Source organism: Mastomys coucha, unplaced genomic scaffold (genome assembly GCF_008632895.1).
Source record: "Mastomys coucha isolate ucsf_1 unplaced genomic scaffold, UCSF_Mcou_1 pScaffold11, whole genome shotgun sequence".
NCBI classification, from domain to species: Eukaryota; Metazoa; Chordata; class Mammalia; order Rodentia; family Muridae; genus Mastomys; species Mastomys coucha.
The window spans coordinates 12,468,262-12,485,135 of NW_022196893.1; the positions used below are offsets into that span (position 1 = coordinate 12,468,262).

Here is a 16,874-nt window from a genome sequence, read left to right on the forward strand (position 1 = left end):
CTCAGAAATCTACCTGCCTCTGCCTCCCAAGTGCTGGGATTAAAGGCATGTGCCACCACTGCCCGGCATCCAGGGTGACCTTGAATTTTGAATTTACCCTGCCTCCCAAGCACAAGGATTACAATGGTTTCTCATCATTCTGTTCCATCTGTTTCTAGTGCTGGCACCTGGCTTCTAGGCTGTAACTGTTGACTAGAGTGAGCCTGGAGGGAGGGTGATACCACTGAGTATCAATTATAGAATTCAATAAGGATTTCTCTGTGTAGCCCTGGCTGTCCTGGAACTCACTCTGTAGAGCAGGCTGGCCTCAAACTCAGAGATCTGCCTGCCTCTGCTAGGAGGACTAGGATTAAAAGCGTGTGCTGCCACCACCTGGCCTGAGGAGGATTTGTATCCTGTAGCTCGAGATCTTGCATTTCTTTTCTTTGTGTGTGCACATGCATGCATCCATGTGTGTGAACATGCATGTGAGAGAGTCAGAGAACAGCATGGGTGCCAGTTCCTGCCTTCTACCTTAAGACTGTCTCTGTCTGCCTCACCACCACTTCACCTCTGTCTCTCACTGTGAGGGCTGGTAGAAGCAGAACCGCTAAGTGCCCTTGATTTGAGCTGGGATGACAAGCATTTGTGAGCCACCCCACATGGGTGATGGGAGTCAAGCTTTGGTTCTCTGCAAGAGCAGTATATGCACTCAGACATCCCAGCACCGGGGTCTGTTGTTTGATGTGAGCCCAGGCTGGCTGGCACATGAGCTGGGATTCTCCTGTCTCAGCCTCCCATCTCCCTGTAGGAGCAAGTGTTGAGATTATAGATGGTCCTGCTGTGTTTCTGGCTTTTATGGGGGCTCAGGCCCTCATGCTTGTGTGACAAGTGTTGTACCCCAGACCCATAGTGAGGTATTCCTTCCCCACTCCAAGCCTGCCTCCACAAGGAACGGTTTGTGGCTTAAATTGTGTATCTGTAGAAGATAGTTAAACCGGTAACTCAGAATCTGACCTCTTGGAATTAGGGTCTTCCGTCAAATTGGAGTGGTAAATTAAAGCCCACTATATGTTGAGCTGTCATCCTTATGAAAAGGAGAAGTGTACAGACTGATAAACGGAAGGAAGCCAGTATGAAGAGATGGAGAGTACCACACTGAAAGAGGCAGGTTAGAAAATGGCACAAGCCACCACTGGCCAGAGCAGCAAGATGGGATCCTTTTATTCCAGGCTCCAATTGAAAATCAGCACTTTGATTTCCAGTGTTAACCCTCCAGGTCAGGCACATCGCTGCTGTACCCAGTTGGAGGTCCAGTCTCAGGACAAGCTCAGGGAACTACCGTAAACACCATCTGACTGCCTCAAGTCTGGTGGGGGAGGGGCACTGCCTTCTCCCCAGCTTCCCAGCACCTTTCTCTTTGCTCACTTCCTCTATGACATGCTCTCCTCCCTTTGGACGCCACAGTCAGTCTTACACGTCTGCATCGGGGCCTTCTGCATCTAGGGGCTCACCCCGCAGCAGCCTAATCAGCCTTCATAGATACATCAAGGCACATTACTCCAACTGAGAGTTGAAGCTGGATCAGGACAGGACCTGAATATCTCATCAAGTGACATCTCAACCTGTGACTGACAGGTGGTTGGGAGGCAGAGCCAACACACCTGAACTCCCATTCTCCTCCCTGAGAAGAGCCAAGTCTAAGAGGTCAGGATGGGAAAGGGTGGGGTCCACACAGATCCAGTGAAAACAGGAATGGGATGAATAAGCTGTGGCATCCACAAAAACATAAAGTCACTTAAAGTCTGAGAAGGGATATTACTGCATTCAAGGAGACCATGGGCCATTGCTCAGCTCAGGAATCACAAGTCAGGACTGATGGAAGAAGTCGGGGCTCAGTTGCCCTTGCCCAAGGGCTAACCTTGTCTGTTCCTCAATGTCGGCTGTGGGTGGGAGTTCTCCTGGCACTGACCCTGGAGGTTGGGGTCCTCTTGGCCTTCCTGGCAGTCCAGCCTGGGCAGGCTTCAAAGATAGGAGCTGCAACCTTCACCTTCTGACCACGGACACTGGGAGGGGTGGCACAGGTGGCACCCACCCGCAGGTTCAGTCCAGTGAGCCACCTGAGGAAGAGAGAGAGATGGGGAGCCCACTCTGGATGAACATGGGTGAGAGAGCTCCTGAGGGGTATGTGGAGAGGCGAGGAACTGCAGGCAGTGTACAAGAGGAACAGTCTACTGAGTTCTGGCTGGGGGGCTCACCTCCATGTCACTTTAAGCCTCTAATCCCTCCTGCATAAAAAGGAGATGAAAATAGGGCAATGCCCTCATGTCCCAGGCTCTGTCTCACCCACCAGTCTATATCTGCTGACGTTGGTTCTCCAGCTGCCGCAACGATGTGGGCTGGATGGCCCCTCATCCCTTGCACAGATGACCAAAGGGAAGCTATGGGACTCATTTTGTAAACCCTCAGAGCCTAGACTTCCTAGAGCTTGGCCTCGCTTCACCACAGATGCTCGTTCTATTAGAACAACAAGGACTGAGTCTCACGTAGCTCAGGCCAACCTCGACGTCCAATCTTCTGATGCTTACCTCCTGGGCACTGTGTTACAGATGTGTGCTACCACACTGTATCTAAGAAGCACTAGAAGCCGAACTAGGCAAGCACTCTACAGGCTGAGCTTCGTCCCCAGCCTTTGGTTTTGTGTTTTGAGGGACGGTCTCATATTGTCCAGGCTGACATCATTCTCCTGAGACCTACCTCTGCTTCCCAAGTGCTGGGATTACAGGCATGGTGACCACTCCCAGCTTCCCGTTGTATTTTTATGTAACCACCAAATGTGCACGTGTGTTTCTCAGGTCCCAGCACCCCAAGCAAGGACAACATCATCCTGATTTATGAAGGAATTAAACCTTAGTTTTGTGGTAACTGTGCCAGAATGTCTATGGGACATTATCTTGATTAATAATGGATGTGGGAGGGTCCAGTTCGATGCAGGCAGTGCCAACCCAGGTAGATGGTCCTGGGTTATATAGGAAAGCAAGCTGAGCACACCAGTAAGCAGTGTTCCTCCCTCATCTCTGCCTCCAAGAAGTTACTGCCTGGAGCCCTATCCTAGCTTTCCTTGCTGAACTATATTTATATATAACCAACCTATAAGCTGAACACTATCCCAAGTGTAGTGGTGCACAGCCAGTCCCTGGGGGAGGTAGCTGGGCTTGACTGGCAGCAGCTGGCCCACCTCTGGTGGGCGGCCCAATGGGGGTGTACCTGTCGGGAGCAGCTGGCCCACCTCTGGTGGGCGGCCCGATAGGGGTGTACCTGTGCAGAGGGAGCAGCTGGCAGTCACAGTGGAAAGGATTACTGCTGAGGTCGATGAGCTCCAGCCCGCTGAGCCACATCGGGGCAGGCAGGGACTGAAGTTGGTTCTTCTGCAGGTACAAGCTCCGGAGCCCCTTTCCTAGGCCTGAGAAGGCCCTGGGAGAAATCTGCAAGGAAGTGCCAAGTCCTCTTGTGAGCCCCTACTAGGTGGGCTCTGCTCGTTCTGCGGAGCTCCATCCTCCCTCCAGTAGAGAGATGGAAGGCCCAACGTGGTCTACGGTGGAGGGCCAGTCCGGAGGTTAGAACCCAGGTTGATCTTATTCCAAGTCACACACTGCCCAGGTGTTTTCAGTTCGGCCTGAACCCCACCCTAATTATGGCCAAGACTTAGGAATTCTCAACAGCAGGTAACAGCGGCTCAGACTCAAGTTCCTCCATGCCTCTAGCTGCACCTGAACTCCTCAAGGGCTAAGGGGAACGTTTGGTTTATCTTAGTGTTCTCATGCCCTGCCTAAAATGCTTGCCGAAGGAATGCCTCCTATGGACCTGGGCTTCCTGCCTGCACATCAGCCAGCACCCACCTGCTCCAGGTCACTGCTATTCAGGAAGAGCTGCTGCAGCGACCGCCCCACAGGCTGAAAGGCCTCATCTTGCAGAGCCCTCAATGGGTTCCCCGAGAGCTGCAACTCCTTGAGTGCAGGCAGTCCTTCCAAGGCTCCAGTAGGCACCTCTCGCAGCTGGTTCCGGTCAAGGTGCAGCTTCTCCAGCTCCCGGGCTGGACCTAGCGCCCCGGGTGACACCTGGGTGATGTGATTTCCACTCAGGTAAAGGCAGCGCAGAGCCCGCGCTCCTGCCAGATCCCCAGGCGCCAGGCGGTCCACCGCGTTGTCCTGAAGGTGCAGAGAGAAGAGGTTGGGTAGGGCACGCAGTGCGGCCCCCGGGATCCTCAGGAAGCGGTTGTGCTCCAGGTACAGGTAGCCCAGCTGCGGGGCCCCTTCGAGGGCTGCAGCGCTCAGGCCCGAGAGCTGGTTGTCGGAGAGGTAGAGATAGACAAGGCGGTCCAGGCCCGCCAAGGCGCCGGGCTCCAGCTCCGCGATGCCGCAGTGCTGCAGGTGCAACGACACCAGGCGGCGCAGGCCCGGGAAGGCCGTGCGGGGCACGGAGGGGAAGTGGTTGCGCCTCAGGTCCAGGAGCTGGGTGTCGTTGGGGAAGCCGCGGGGCACGGCCTGCAGGCTGCGGCCGTCGCAAGCGCTGTGCCGGGTCTCCGCCACGCACACGCAGGCAGAAGGGCAGGGCGTGGCCCACGCGGCCTCTTCGTGCGGGGAGCGAGGAGGGGCGCGGGGGCGGGCCGGCCGGTCCTCCTCGTCCTCGTCCTCTGTCGCGTCTCCCGGGCAGCGCAGGTCTGAAGGCCGCAGCGTATCGAGGGCCTCGCCTCGCAGGCGCCGCGGTCCCCGGCACGCGCCATCCGTGCGCACTCGAGCGCGCACCAGCCACTCGAGCAGGGGCTGCGCGTGGCAGGCGCACCACAATGGGTTGCCCTGCAGCCGCAGCCGGCGCAGCTGGCCCGGGACCTGCAGCGGGGGCAGGGCGCTCAGCTGGTTCCCGCGGAGGTCGAGGGTGTGCAGGCGCGGGCAGTGGGCGAAGGCCCGGGGGCCCAGGGCCTGCAGGGACCCGTGGTCCAGGGCGAGCTCCCGCAGGCCGGGCAGCGCCAGGCCGTCCTCCTCTCCCGTGTAGGTGAGCGGGTTGTGGCCCAGCTCCAGACGCACCAGGCTGCGGGCCTGGGACAGGGCGGCCCCGGGCAGGGCCTGCAGCTCGTTGTGGTGCAGGCTGAGGCGGCGCAGCGCAGGCAGGCCGGCCAGAGCCTCCGGGGCTAGTACGCTGAGCGCGTTGTGAGACAGTTGCAGCCAGCGAGTGCGCATCAGCCCCTGGAAGGCCATGGCTGGCAGGTAGACCAAGGCATTGTGGGCCAAGTTAAGAGTGGTCAGGGACCCCAGGGCGCCGAAGGTCCCAGGCCGCAGCTCTTCCAACACGTTCCCCTCCAGCTCCAAGCGCCTCAGTGAGCCCAGCCCGTCCAGCGCCTCCTGGGGCAGCGTGCTCAGGCGGTTGGAAGCCAGGTTGAGGAGGAGCAGGCGGCCCAGGCCACGGAAGGCACCCTCGGCCACCAGCTCCACCTGACAGTGCTGCAGGTCCAGATGTGTGAGGTAAGGCAGGGCCTGGAAGGCAGCTGGAGGGATGACCTTCAGCATATTGCCCTGGAGGTCCAGCCTCTGGGTCAGCTGGGGACAGGAGAGGGGAATGAGCCACACAGAGACACCCGAGCCTTGGCCTCTCTCCCTCACCTCTCCGGTTCTCTTTAGTCACCGAGCAGTCCTTACTGTAATCGTTTCCTTCTTGTCGCTGCTCTTGGCTTACTTTCCCATTAATTCCTAACACTACGGGGCAAAAAGAGTTCTTATCCAGGCACATCCCCAGTTCACCCCAGGACCTGTTACAGATACATTATTATTTATAGGTCATGTACGTATCTCAGCCATACTAAGATTTTAAATAAATTGTACTGTTATTGGCTTGTTTAGTTGTTGTTGCTGCTATTTGTTTGTTTTCAACATGGTTCTGGCTAGCCTGGAACTCTCTCTGTAGACCAGGCTGGTCTTGAACTCAAAGAGATCTGTCTGCCTCTTCCTCCTGAATCCTGGGTTTAAAGGTGTGTGTCATTGGCTTTGTCCCTTATTGGTTATTTTTCTTCCCGTTTAGACCTAGATACCCAGGCCTAAGGAACACGAACCAGTCAGCCAGTGGTAGAGCCATTGGTGTAGCCCTGGCTCCTGCCACCCTCCCCTTCTTGCCACATTGCCAACCCATGCCAAGATTTTCCCTCTCCTGACCTCAGGAATGGCGTTTGGCACCTCGGTGAGGTTCTGGTGCTGGCAGGTAACATGCCGTCTGGAGTTGTCGCAAACACAGGTCTGTGGGCATAGCTGAGCAGCTACGAGCCAAGCTGGACTCGGGAGCAACACCATAAGCAACAGCATGAAGACCCAGGTGGAGCTCTGGGGCCTGGGAGAGAGGGGAGCGGGGCAGGGAGGGGTGGGGAGGGAGGGAGAGAGAGAGAGAGAGAGAGAGAGAGAGAGAGAGAGAGAGAGAGAGAGAGCTGCTATCCATCCATGGGGGACACTAATGCTAGTGGGCATTGAACCCCTGACACAGGACAGCCAACTCCTGCCTCAGAACTTCTCCATGCCTTCATTCTCTGGGTACAGGTAAGTGCCAGGGCTTGGTTCTCTTCCCTCCCCTTATATGGGGGAGGGGCAGGGAGCTTCTGTTATCAACCTTGGTTTATGGGGGTGGGGGGGACACTAAGATGTAGAAAATTCCCAGAGTCCCAACTCTGCCCAGTGGCTCTGGACTTTAGACAGTTTGGCAGCAGGAGGGAAGGCCCAGACCTAGCCCAGGATTTAGGGTGGACTAGGAGATCCAGATGTGGGGGAGCCTGAGAGACTCTGTCATTGTAAGCAGGCAGTCCAGGCCTCGGTGCCTGCTTCCCCTTTGTCCTCTTGTTACCTTAGTCCACACAGCTGACTGGCCTGTGACAGGGGAACTGGGGGACCAGGATATGTATTACAGTGGGGCAAGATAGATCTCACTTGTCTATTTATTGATGCACCCACCCGCTTGTCCATCCCTCCACCTCACAACTCCAGCCACTTGCCCATCTCTTTTTTAGGATGATCTTTGCCACCATGGCTCTTCTGGCCTCCCCTGTGCTCCACCTAACAGCCAAAGGGAATTTTCCAGAATATAGATAGGACCCTGTTACTCCCCATAGAAGCCTAGTGTCTAGCTGTCCCCATGAGTGAAAAGTCTCAATTCCTAGAGCCTTGAGAAGAGTGTCTAGATTCTCCATCACACACCTAGAATGGCTCCGCTGTACAAACCCAGCAACAGCAAATTCACTCAGCTCCCCAATTATGCTTGGGTTGCAGGTAAATTCAGAGTTGCCTTCCCTGGTGTGGGGATCATTACTGTCTGGCTTTGTCTCCTTTTAGTCCCAGAATTCCTGGTTTTCTCAGCACTGGCGGCCTTCTCTAGACTCTGGCTTGACGGTCAGGGTAGGGGCCTATTGGGCTGATAACTGAAGAGGAAAAAGGTGCAGGGCACAGAGGGCTGCCAAGGACACCTCTTTGTAAGGCTCCAAAGGACTACTGCACAGGAACAGCTACCTCTGGAGCTGTTTTAGGGGCCACCTCTGGGGAACCCCAGATACAGGAAGATCCTGTTTGCTCTGTACCAGGCCTCACGGAGGCACGAACAGTTAAGTGATCATCTCTAACCATCTAGTTCATCTATGGCTCCCTTGCACCCCCCGGGGCCCTAAAACTCACCTTTCCATGCTGACTGGAACTGCAGCCCTGTCTGGAGGCCCCGCACAAGGGAAAGACCAGGGACAGTCCTTGCCTGGTCACCAGCAGTACCCACTCCCTTCTGCCCATGGGCTTGGCAGCCAGTACGGAGCTGAATAGGAAGCATTGTAAGCAGCCCAGCAGAGCTGGGGCTTCCCCAGGCTGTGGGCAGGGGGTGGGAGCAGAGGCTGGAGTTACAGGCTGTCTGTGCAGCACAAGCTTAACAACATGGCCCAAGCCTGAGTCCTTGGCCTGGCTGGTGGGCACGGGTGGTGATGGAGATGGGGGGGTGTCTGGAGGAGCCTTTGGGTGGATCAGCATCACTGGGCCCCTGCAGACTCTGTGGGATGATAGGAAGAACTAAAGTTAAAAGCTAGCTCACAGGTTGCCACAGGAGTTAAGGCAGGAGCCTGGAACCCAGGCCCTTGAGAACCCGTAAGGCCTTGCTTGCTGCGAGCTTATGCACTTGAATACACACTGAAGTGACTGCACATGTGTGTCCGGATCTTGCAACTATTTTTCTTCTCACTTTAATGTATTATTGAGGATATCCCCTAGAGTCATATCTATTTTCTAGTGGATTATATGGTGTTTCACTCTATAAACAGACCTAAGGCATAAACCAGGTGGTTGTGTACGCCTCAGGAGACTGAACCAGAAAGATTAAAAAAAAATACCAGACTTACCGATTATCTGAGATATTTTAAATTTTTTAGGTTTTTTTTTTTTTCTTTATATTCGAGTGGTCTACATGTGTACAGGGCATTGTAGCATGGCTGGTACCCATAGAAGTCAGAAGAGGGCGCCAGAGCCTCCAAAGTGGAAGCACAGCTATCTCAACATCCATGTGAGGGATTTGAACCCAGGTCCTCTACAAGAGCAGCCAGTGTTCTCATCCATTGAGCTACGTGTCTAGTCTTGTCTTAGATATTCTTACTGCTTCTCTGTCCCCCTCCCCCCTTTTTTTTTCTGTTAGTGGTGGAATTAGAAATTCAAGGCCAGACTTAGGCTACATAGCAAGTTAAATGCTAGCCTGGGATCACTGAAACCCTGTCTTGAAAACAAAAAGTGGCTGGGCAGTGGTGGTGCACACCTTTAATCCCAGCACTTGGGAGGCAGAGACAGGCAGATTTCTTGAGTTTGAGGCCAGCCTGGTCTACAGAGTGAGTTCCAGGACAGCCAGGGCTACACAGAGAAACCCTGTCTCGAAAAACAAAGAAGAAAATAAAAGGTGCATTTAAGCATGTATCCCTAGACCGTGTATATATTTCAAAATTTCCAAGGCTGGACATGGTGGTGCAAACCTTTAGTTCCAGGAACTAAAAGCCAGCCATGGCTACATAGTGTGACACTGTCTAAAGAGCAAACCAACCCACCAACACCCTATATCAAGAGACATCACCACTGTGTCACAGCAAGCACACATTTTCAGACCCATGTTTCTGGTGTGTGGCAGCTTTTGGTTTTAGTTTGCTTGGCCTTTTGAGGCAGGGTATTGTGGGATTCAAAGCTGCTATGCATCTGAGACTGCTCTTGTCCTCTGGCTCCAGCTTTGAAGTGTTGGGACAACAGGTGTGTCATCACCAGAGTTTGGCCAGTGTATGCATGCATAGTTGTCTTAATATTATTTTAAACAGTGTTTCTCTGTGTAGCCCTGGCTGTCCTGGAACTCTGTAGACCAGACTTCCCTCAAATTCACAGAGATCTGCCTAAGTCCGTCTCCCAAGTGGTGGAATGAAAGGTGGGTGCCACCACTGCCCAGCTCCGTTGTTTTTATTGTTTGTTCTCCCAAGACAGGGTTTCTCTGTGTGGCCTAGCTAGAACCCACTGTATAGACCAGGCTGGCCTCAAATTCAGAGATCCTCCTGCCTTTACCTACTAAGAACTGGAATTAAAGGTGTACACCACCACTGTCCAGTTTCAGAGTTGTATTTTAAATTTTTTCCCTATGTTTACAGGTGTTTTGCCTGCACGTTTATCTGTGTACCACATGCATACAATGCCCATGGAGGCCAGAAGAGGGCGATGGATACCCTAGAACTGGAATCTCAGATGGTTGCAGACCACTTCTATGTGTGCTTGAAATTAAACCCAGGTCATCTAGAAGAACGACCCAGTTGTTTTTAAATTATATTTATTTGCGCATGCAAATGCAACAGCGAGTGTGAAGGTCAAAGGACAACTTGCAGGAAGTCTGTTCTCTCCAGGATTTCACTCAGGTTTTCAGGTGTGGTACTTCCGTCCACGGAGCCTTCTCACTGGCCCTGCTTGGCTGTATTTTAAGAATGTCTTACATAGCCCAGGATAGCTTTAAATACACTGTAGCCAAGGAGGACCTGAAAGGCTGGAGAATCTTAGAATTTAAAATGAGGGCATTTAATACAAATGTATGGTGTATAACCTTTACCTAAAAGGACATGGAGGGCCACTGTAGCCAGCCAGAAATATAAAATAGCCAGTTCTAGGAAATCAGAGCCTCAGGGCTCTGGTTCCCAATACCTGTCCCTCCTGAATGATCCACAATGAGGGTAGAACTAGGAATGAAGGTCTACTGGTTTACGAGGCTCTCCACCCTGCCAACCAGTAGATGAAGATTACATTCCTAGAATGAATGTGTTCCCCACCCTAACTGAATACCTTGGGTCAGGTCCCTCTGAAAGTTTCCACTGTTTATGTTCTGTTTCCTTGGTAACCCTCTTCCCGCCCCCTGCTTATGGATGTTCCCTTAAATACCCCACACTTCTTGTGTTCGGGGTCGAACTCCTCTGACTGGCAAGGTCATGAGATCGACCCGGTACCGGTATCCCCAATAAACCTCATGTGATTGCAGCAAGTTCGATCTCTCGTGAGTCATTGGGTGGTCACGTCATCCCGAGACTTGAGTAAGGATCTCCCCAGTTCTGGGGGTCTTTCAACACAAGATCCTCTTCCTTTTACCCACAACTACTGGGATAAAAGATATGTGCCTATCTCAAGTGGGGTGGGGGGATGTAAAAAACCTTTCTTATTGCTACAAAATATCCAATGTCTGGATGACTATACCACAGAAATAGTAAGCATAAATGAGCTTAATTACGCATCCCCTTCCACCTGGGTTTTTATACACAACAGAAGTTTGATCATCTTTATGGCAGATTCCCTTGTACAGGGATGCTTTACTTTGTTCAACTTATTCCTCTGGTGAATGAAATGCTGAGTTGCTTCTACCACTTGATTCTACACTGAGAATAGTTCTAAAAAAACTAGTGCATAGTATTCATCTGTATCTTTGCTTTCATTTCTATGGGGTATGAGCCAGTAGTAGAGCTGTTGATGAAGGGCAACCCTACAATTCATTGTAATAGCTTAAAAATCATTTCTCTTGAAAATTGTGAGGACTGGCAGTGGTGGCGCACACCTTCAATTCCAGCACTTGGGAGGCAGAGGCAGGCAGATTTCTGAGTTCGAGGCCAGCCTGGTCTGCAAAGTGAGTTCCAGGACAGCCAGGGCTACACAGAGAAACCCATTGCACTCTTTCTTCTTTTTTCTTCTCCTTGTCCTCCTCCTCCCCTTCCTCCTTTTCAGATGGAATCTCTATTGGCTTTCAGTTCCAGAGCTCAAATCCAGACAGTGATGGCACAGTACCTAGGAGGCAGAGGCAGGCAGATTTCTGAGTTCAAGGCCAGCCTGGTCTACCGAGTGAATTCCAGGACAGCCAGGGCTACATAGAGAAACCCTATTTCAAACAAAACAAAATCATGTGCGTGGGTACGTGAATGAGTGTAGGTCCCAAGGAGTTGGATTCTCTGGAACTAGAGTTACAGGTAGTTGTGAGCTATCTGACATGGGTGCTAGGAACAGAACTCAGGTCCTCTGTTAGAACAGTGTGGACTTTATTTTCTATTTTGAAAAAGGGGTTCTTCTTTCTGTAGCCCTGGCTGCCCTGGATTTGCTTTGTAGACCAGGCTGGCCTCAAGCTCCCAGAGATATGCCTCCCAAAGTGCAGGGATTAAAGGTATGCATCACTTGTAAGTGGACATCTTTGTTTTTTAAAGTTTTGCCTTTTTATCCCCCCCAGATGAAATCACACTCTGAATGCTGCAACCTAGGCTGTTCTCACAGCAATTTTTCTGCATTGCCTTCCAACCCTGTAGATCACCACACACAGCAGTTCCGTTTTTCTCCATCAGGGTGTGAGCTGTGGGCCTTCTATGGCTTTTACAACAATAAGGTAATTTCATTCATTTCCTAGCTTGAGTATATGCAGATCATGTGCATTCACGAACTCTGGAGGCCAGAAGTGTGTGTTGAACCCTCTGAAATTGGACTTAAATAAAGCTATTGTGAGCCCCTAGGTAGGTTCTGAACCTACCCCCTATGCAAGAGCAGTATCTATTCTTAACTTCAGAGCCATCTCACGAGCCCCAAATCATATTTTTGTTTTCATTGTTTTTCGGTTTTGAGCTATAGGAGGCATAGAAGTTTCACAGATCAGCATTAGGAGAACCTAGAATATTAACCACTCAAATGAAGGGATGCATAACCTTTTATCCACCCATAAAACTGGTTAATAGCCTGACGACCTTTACACTGTGTGGCTAAGATCATGTGCCAGCCTTCCGCAAGACCATTGTGTACTTGTTTCTCAGTCTCTAGAACCAATCTTCTGAAGGTGTCACATGTACTTTACAAAGTGTTTCCACACAGTCTGATCTGTATTTAGATTACTTTGTTCCTGAAGATTTGTGTGTTTTATTGTACAGGATTGTTAGTTACCAGGAAAGTTTTCACTAAATTGTGTTGTCATTAAGTATGCCTAAAATAAACTACCCAGGGTCAGACTCAGAAGTTTGAATCAACAGCTACTTAGTTGTGCTGAAGTAAACTGCCTTCTTGCCTCCTGTAGGTTGTTACTCTGTGGAATGGCCCACAGGACTGCACTTGGGTCCTCTATAAGGATGACTAGTGTTGCTATTAACCATTTAGCCATCTCTCCAAAAAGTGCATTTTTTTTTAAAAAAAAAAAATAGTTTTCAAGACCTAGTTTTTCTGTGTAGCCCTGACTGTCCTGGAACTCTTTCTGTAGACCAGGCTGCCCTGCAACTTGAGATCCACCTGCTTCTGTATCCTGAGTGCTGGTACTAAAGGTATGAGCTAGCATAGCTCTGCTCCTGTTGGGGTCCCTCAACTGTAAGACATCGGAGCTTGCCACTACAGACTCAACTCATGCCTTCTGTGCCTGAACCAAAGACTCACTACTATGAGTTCCACCTTCGAAGATTACAGAGGAAGCTACGCCTGCTGGCTGGCAGATATACAGCCTGAGGACATCTGTTGTTGACCTCCTCCCCCACTGTGGACTGCGCCTCCAGCCATTCCCCGGAGTAGAGACCTGCGGGATGCAGAGCCTCCACTTTCAGCCCAGCAGCCAGCTTCCCTTTCGGACTCTTCCTGATTCCTCCCGAATTCTTTATGTTATTCAAATGTCCTTGTAACCTAGAGATTCAGTTATGCTCTCTTGTATATAAATGCTGAACCCCCAAAGTAAAGGAGAGCCTTGATTGGAAACCCTCAACTTGGCTCCGTGTCCTTTTGTTCCCGAACTCTGTGTTTCAGGTCTCCTTTTTCCCTTTGGTCGAGGCAGAACCCGGTTCATGAAACTGCGGGACAGTTTCATGCTCCCATATTTTTTTTTTGTTGTTGTTGTTAAGATAAATTTATTGTATATATGAGTACACCATTGTTCTCTTCCGACACACCAGAAGAGGGCATCAGATCCCATTACAGATGGTTGTGAGCCACCATGTGGTTGCTGGGAGTTGAGCTCTGGAAGTGCAGTCAGTGCTCTTACCTGCTGAGCCATCTCTCCAGCCCCTTCCATCTTCTTAATATGCAGCCTGTTACCTTTTTATTTGAAAGCAGCTGTGCCTGTGTGCTATATGTGCATGAATGCTGATTACCTCAGAGGCCAGATGTTAGATCTTCAATCTTCTGGAGGTACCGTGTGTGGGTGCTGGGAACTGAACTCTGCAAGAGCAGTATACACACTTAACCATCTTTCAGTTCTTGTTTTGTTTTTGAATCTCAAAGTTCCATACCCATTCCAGTAGAGTCTGTGTGACAGCAGTCCCTGAGCTGAAAAGCTTCAAAGAAGCTAGTCTCCTGGAGCCCTTTGGCATCCCAAACTCGGAAGTGGTCCAGATTTGTCCTTGTGACAGTCGATGGAGGGTCTCCTGCTTTCTTTCTTATTAGGTATAAAGGTGCCCTCCTGGGATGATTTGACTAATAGTTAAGCTGAATTGGACATTGCTTTCTGACCTCCACCAATGTTCCAATGTCCTAGTCTATGCTGAGCTGAACCTGGGCCTGGAACTTCGTAAAGAATGTTACCCATTCAGACTAATTGCCTTCAACATTGTTAGGGAGATAGTGAAGGAAGTCGGGTACTGAAGTTTACTGAATAAGAGCTAATTATCGCTGGGCAGTGGTGATGCACACCTTGGGAAGCAGAGGCAGATGGATTTCTAAGTTCGAGGCCAGCCTGGTCTACAGAGTGAGTTCCAGGACAGCCAGGGCTACACAGAGAAACCCTGTCTTACAAAAAACAAAAAAAAACAAAAAACAAAAAAAACCAACCAAACCAAATTAAAACAAAATTATCCTGGGGCAGGTTCAACTAAGAATCTTCATTACAATCAGGTATGACAGACCACATTAGAATTGTAGCAGAGTTACTCCCAGGAATTAGATTATTTTTTTGTTCTAGGTAAGGTTAGCAACAATGGAACCCCTGGGGAATACTTCTGCTAGCCCAGAGGCTTAGCATAGTGGGTTTTAACTAAGGACCAATGGCTTATACAATAGATTAGTATGGAAACCATTTACACTTCTCAAGATTAGCCTGATAAGGCAGCTGCCAAGTTCCTGTCAATTTACATGTATATACTTTTCTATAGAATCATTGTGCTTTAGATGACCTTGATGTACCTTGACTGGTGTATTGTCTAACTTCCTTTTGCCTTCTGTAAATGACCATTTAAGTCTGATTCCTATTTTGAGAAAATACACTCAGATTCAACACTCCCTTGTGTCCGTGTCTGTGTGTCATTCTCAGGACTCCTTGCCCACTTGAGCACCAGGACTCCAATTTCTCCCATGGGTTGAGGGATCCTCGACTGGCTCAGCCCACTGCACAAAGGTAGCCCTGGTGGGCCTGGAGTTCAACCATTGTAAGCCAGGCTGGCCTTGAGCCTAAGTAACTTTCCTGCCTTCTATGTGTGCTTTTGAGACAAAATATCACTGTGTGGCTTGGTACCAGCTTTTCTTCTTTAGATTTATGCACTTTTTTTTTGAGACAAGGTTTCTCTGTGTAGCCCTGACAGTCCTGGAACTCACTCTGTAGACCAGGCTGGCCTCCAACTCAGAAATCCACCTGCCTCTGCCTCCCAAGTGCTGGGATTAAAGGTGTGCACCACCCCTAGGCTAGATTTATGTACTTTTTATTGCTAAGTGTATGAATATTTTGCATGCATGTGTACCTGTGCAATGTGTGTGTGCCTGGTCCCTGCAAAGGTCAAAGGGATTCAGATCCCCAAGGACTAGAATTGTGAACTGCCATGTGGGTGCCCAGAAATGTACCACTGAGCTCTTAACCACTGGGCCAACACTCCAGCCCTGGCTTCCAATCTCCAGTTTCTGCTTCAGCTTCATCGGTATTAGAATGCTTTGTACTATCCTACATTTCTGTGAAAAACCTTATTTTGTTTGAGCTTTTTAAGATAGCCTCCTGTATAGCCCAGGCTTGCCTTGAACTCAATATGTAACTTAGAGAACCTTTTAAATTCTGACCCTTCTGCCTACACTTGTGTGCTAAAATACTGAAACTATAAGCCATGTGGCAATGTCAGTTTATGCCCAGGTTTCATGCATGTTAGGCAAGCACTCTGAATGAGATCTTTGTTCCTTTTAGACTTTTGTCAGTTTTTTCCCCAGACAGGATTTTCCCAGCCTGGCTGTCCTGGATCTTGCTCTTTAGACTAGGCTGGCCCAAACTGCCTTCCTCTGCAGCACTACCACATAGCTCATCTTCTAATTTGAAATGTTTATTGGGCATGTGTATAGGACTGTGCACATCCACAGTCTATCTGTGGAGATTAGAACATAATGTGTAGGAAGTTCCTCTCCTCACACTACATGGGCCTCAGGAATTGAATTCTGGTTGATGGGCTTAGAAATAAGTGCTCTTACCTGCTGAGCCATCTCCCAGCCCCTTCATTTTGTGTGTGAATAAACTGCTAATGTATTTTTCATACTTCATGTGGTGGTGGTACACGCCTTTAATCCCAGCACTAGAAAGGCAGGGGCAGATGGATATTTTAATTAGAGGGCAGCCTGGTCTACAGAGTTCCAGTACAGCCAAGGCTATACCGATAAACTCTATCCTGAGAAACAAAACTAGAAGCTTTATAGCTGGATGGCTCAGCGGTTAAGTGCACTGAAGATCACAAGCACACATGTAGCCAAGATACCAATGCACAGGACATTTATTGCTCTTCAGTTCCCAGGACCCACATGGCTACTCACAATAGCCTACAGCTCTAGTTTCAGGGGCTTCAACTCCCTGGAACTGGAGTTAATGTAAGCCACATTTGGGTGCTGGGAACTCAGCTCGATTTTCTAGAGCAGTATGCTCAGCCACAGAGCCATCTCTCCATCAGCAGACAAGGCTAAGCTGAGCACCACTCTGCTGCGAGGCAGGGTGAGCTCTTGTTTGAGGTAAAGAAGAATGTGTATATATATCACCCACTAGAAGATAAGCAGGCCTTTCAACCCATCTTCTCTCTCACATGCCATCCTGCAGGCTTCACATCTGAACCTCAAAGACATTTTAGAATCCTCAGTACTTAAAAGGTTTCCTCTCCACTGCCCACTGTTCACACATTGGGATAGTACTATAAGTCTCCAGGTTAGACTGGGAGTTCAAGATCAGGCCTATAGAACTGGAACCAAGTAAGCACTGCAGCTCCCAGGGAGATAGGCTGCTCTCTGATTGAGATGGGATACTGCCCTAATGCTACACTATATGTGTATATGCAATGTGTGCATGTACATGGTCTTTCCACTTTGTACATGGCTCAGGTCCCATGCTCATTCAAGTTGTCCTATCAAACCACTGTCTGAGTCCTGAGCTCCCCCCCC

At 50.2% G+C, this 16,874-nt stretch overlaps 1 protein-coding gene and 1 long non-coding RNA gene across 2 annotated transcripts; one reads left to right on the plus strand and one right to left on the minus strand.

Annotated features, from left to right (window-relative positions):
- Positions 1 to 1,178: 1,178 nt before the first annotated feature.
- Positions 1,179 to 5,763, minus strand: Chadl (chondroadherin like). Its single transcript, XM_031359481.1, has 4 exons — positions 5,710 to 5,763; positions 3,879 to 5,648; positions 3,298 to 3,464; positions 1,179 to 2,099 (listed from the first exon to the last, which is right to left on the minus strand). The coding sequence occupies exons 1-4, from the start codon at positions 5,761 to 5,763 to the stop codon at positions 1,913 to 1,915; spliced, it is 2,178 nt and encodes a 725-aa protein (XP_031215341.1). The 3' UTR covers positions 1,179 to 1,912.
- Positions 5,764 to 5,945: 182 nt separating this feature from the next.
- Positions 5,946 to 12,955, plus strand: LOC116076379. Its single transcript, XR_004112924.1, has 7 exons — positions 5,946 to 6,339; positions 6,505 to 6,557; positions 7,344 to 7,608; positions 9,350 to 9,438; positions 9,656 to 9,924; positions 11,755 to 11,907; positions 12,763 to 12,955. It is a non-coding gene; the product is annotated as an uncharacterized LOC116076379 (long non-coding RNA).
- The last annotated feature ends 3,919 nt before the right edge of the window (positions 12,956 to 16,874 follow it).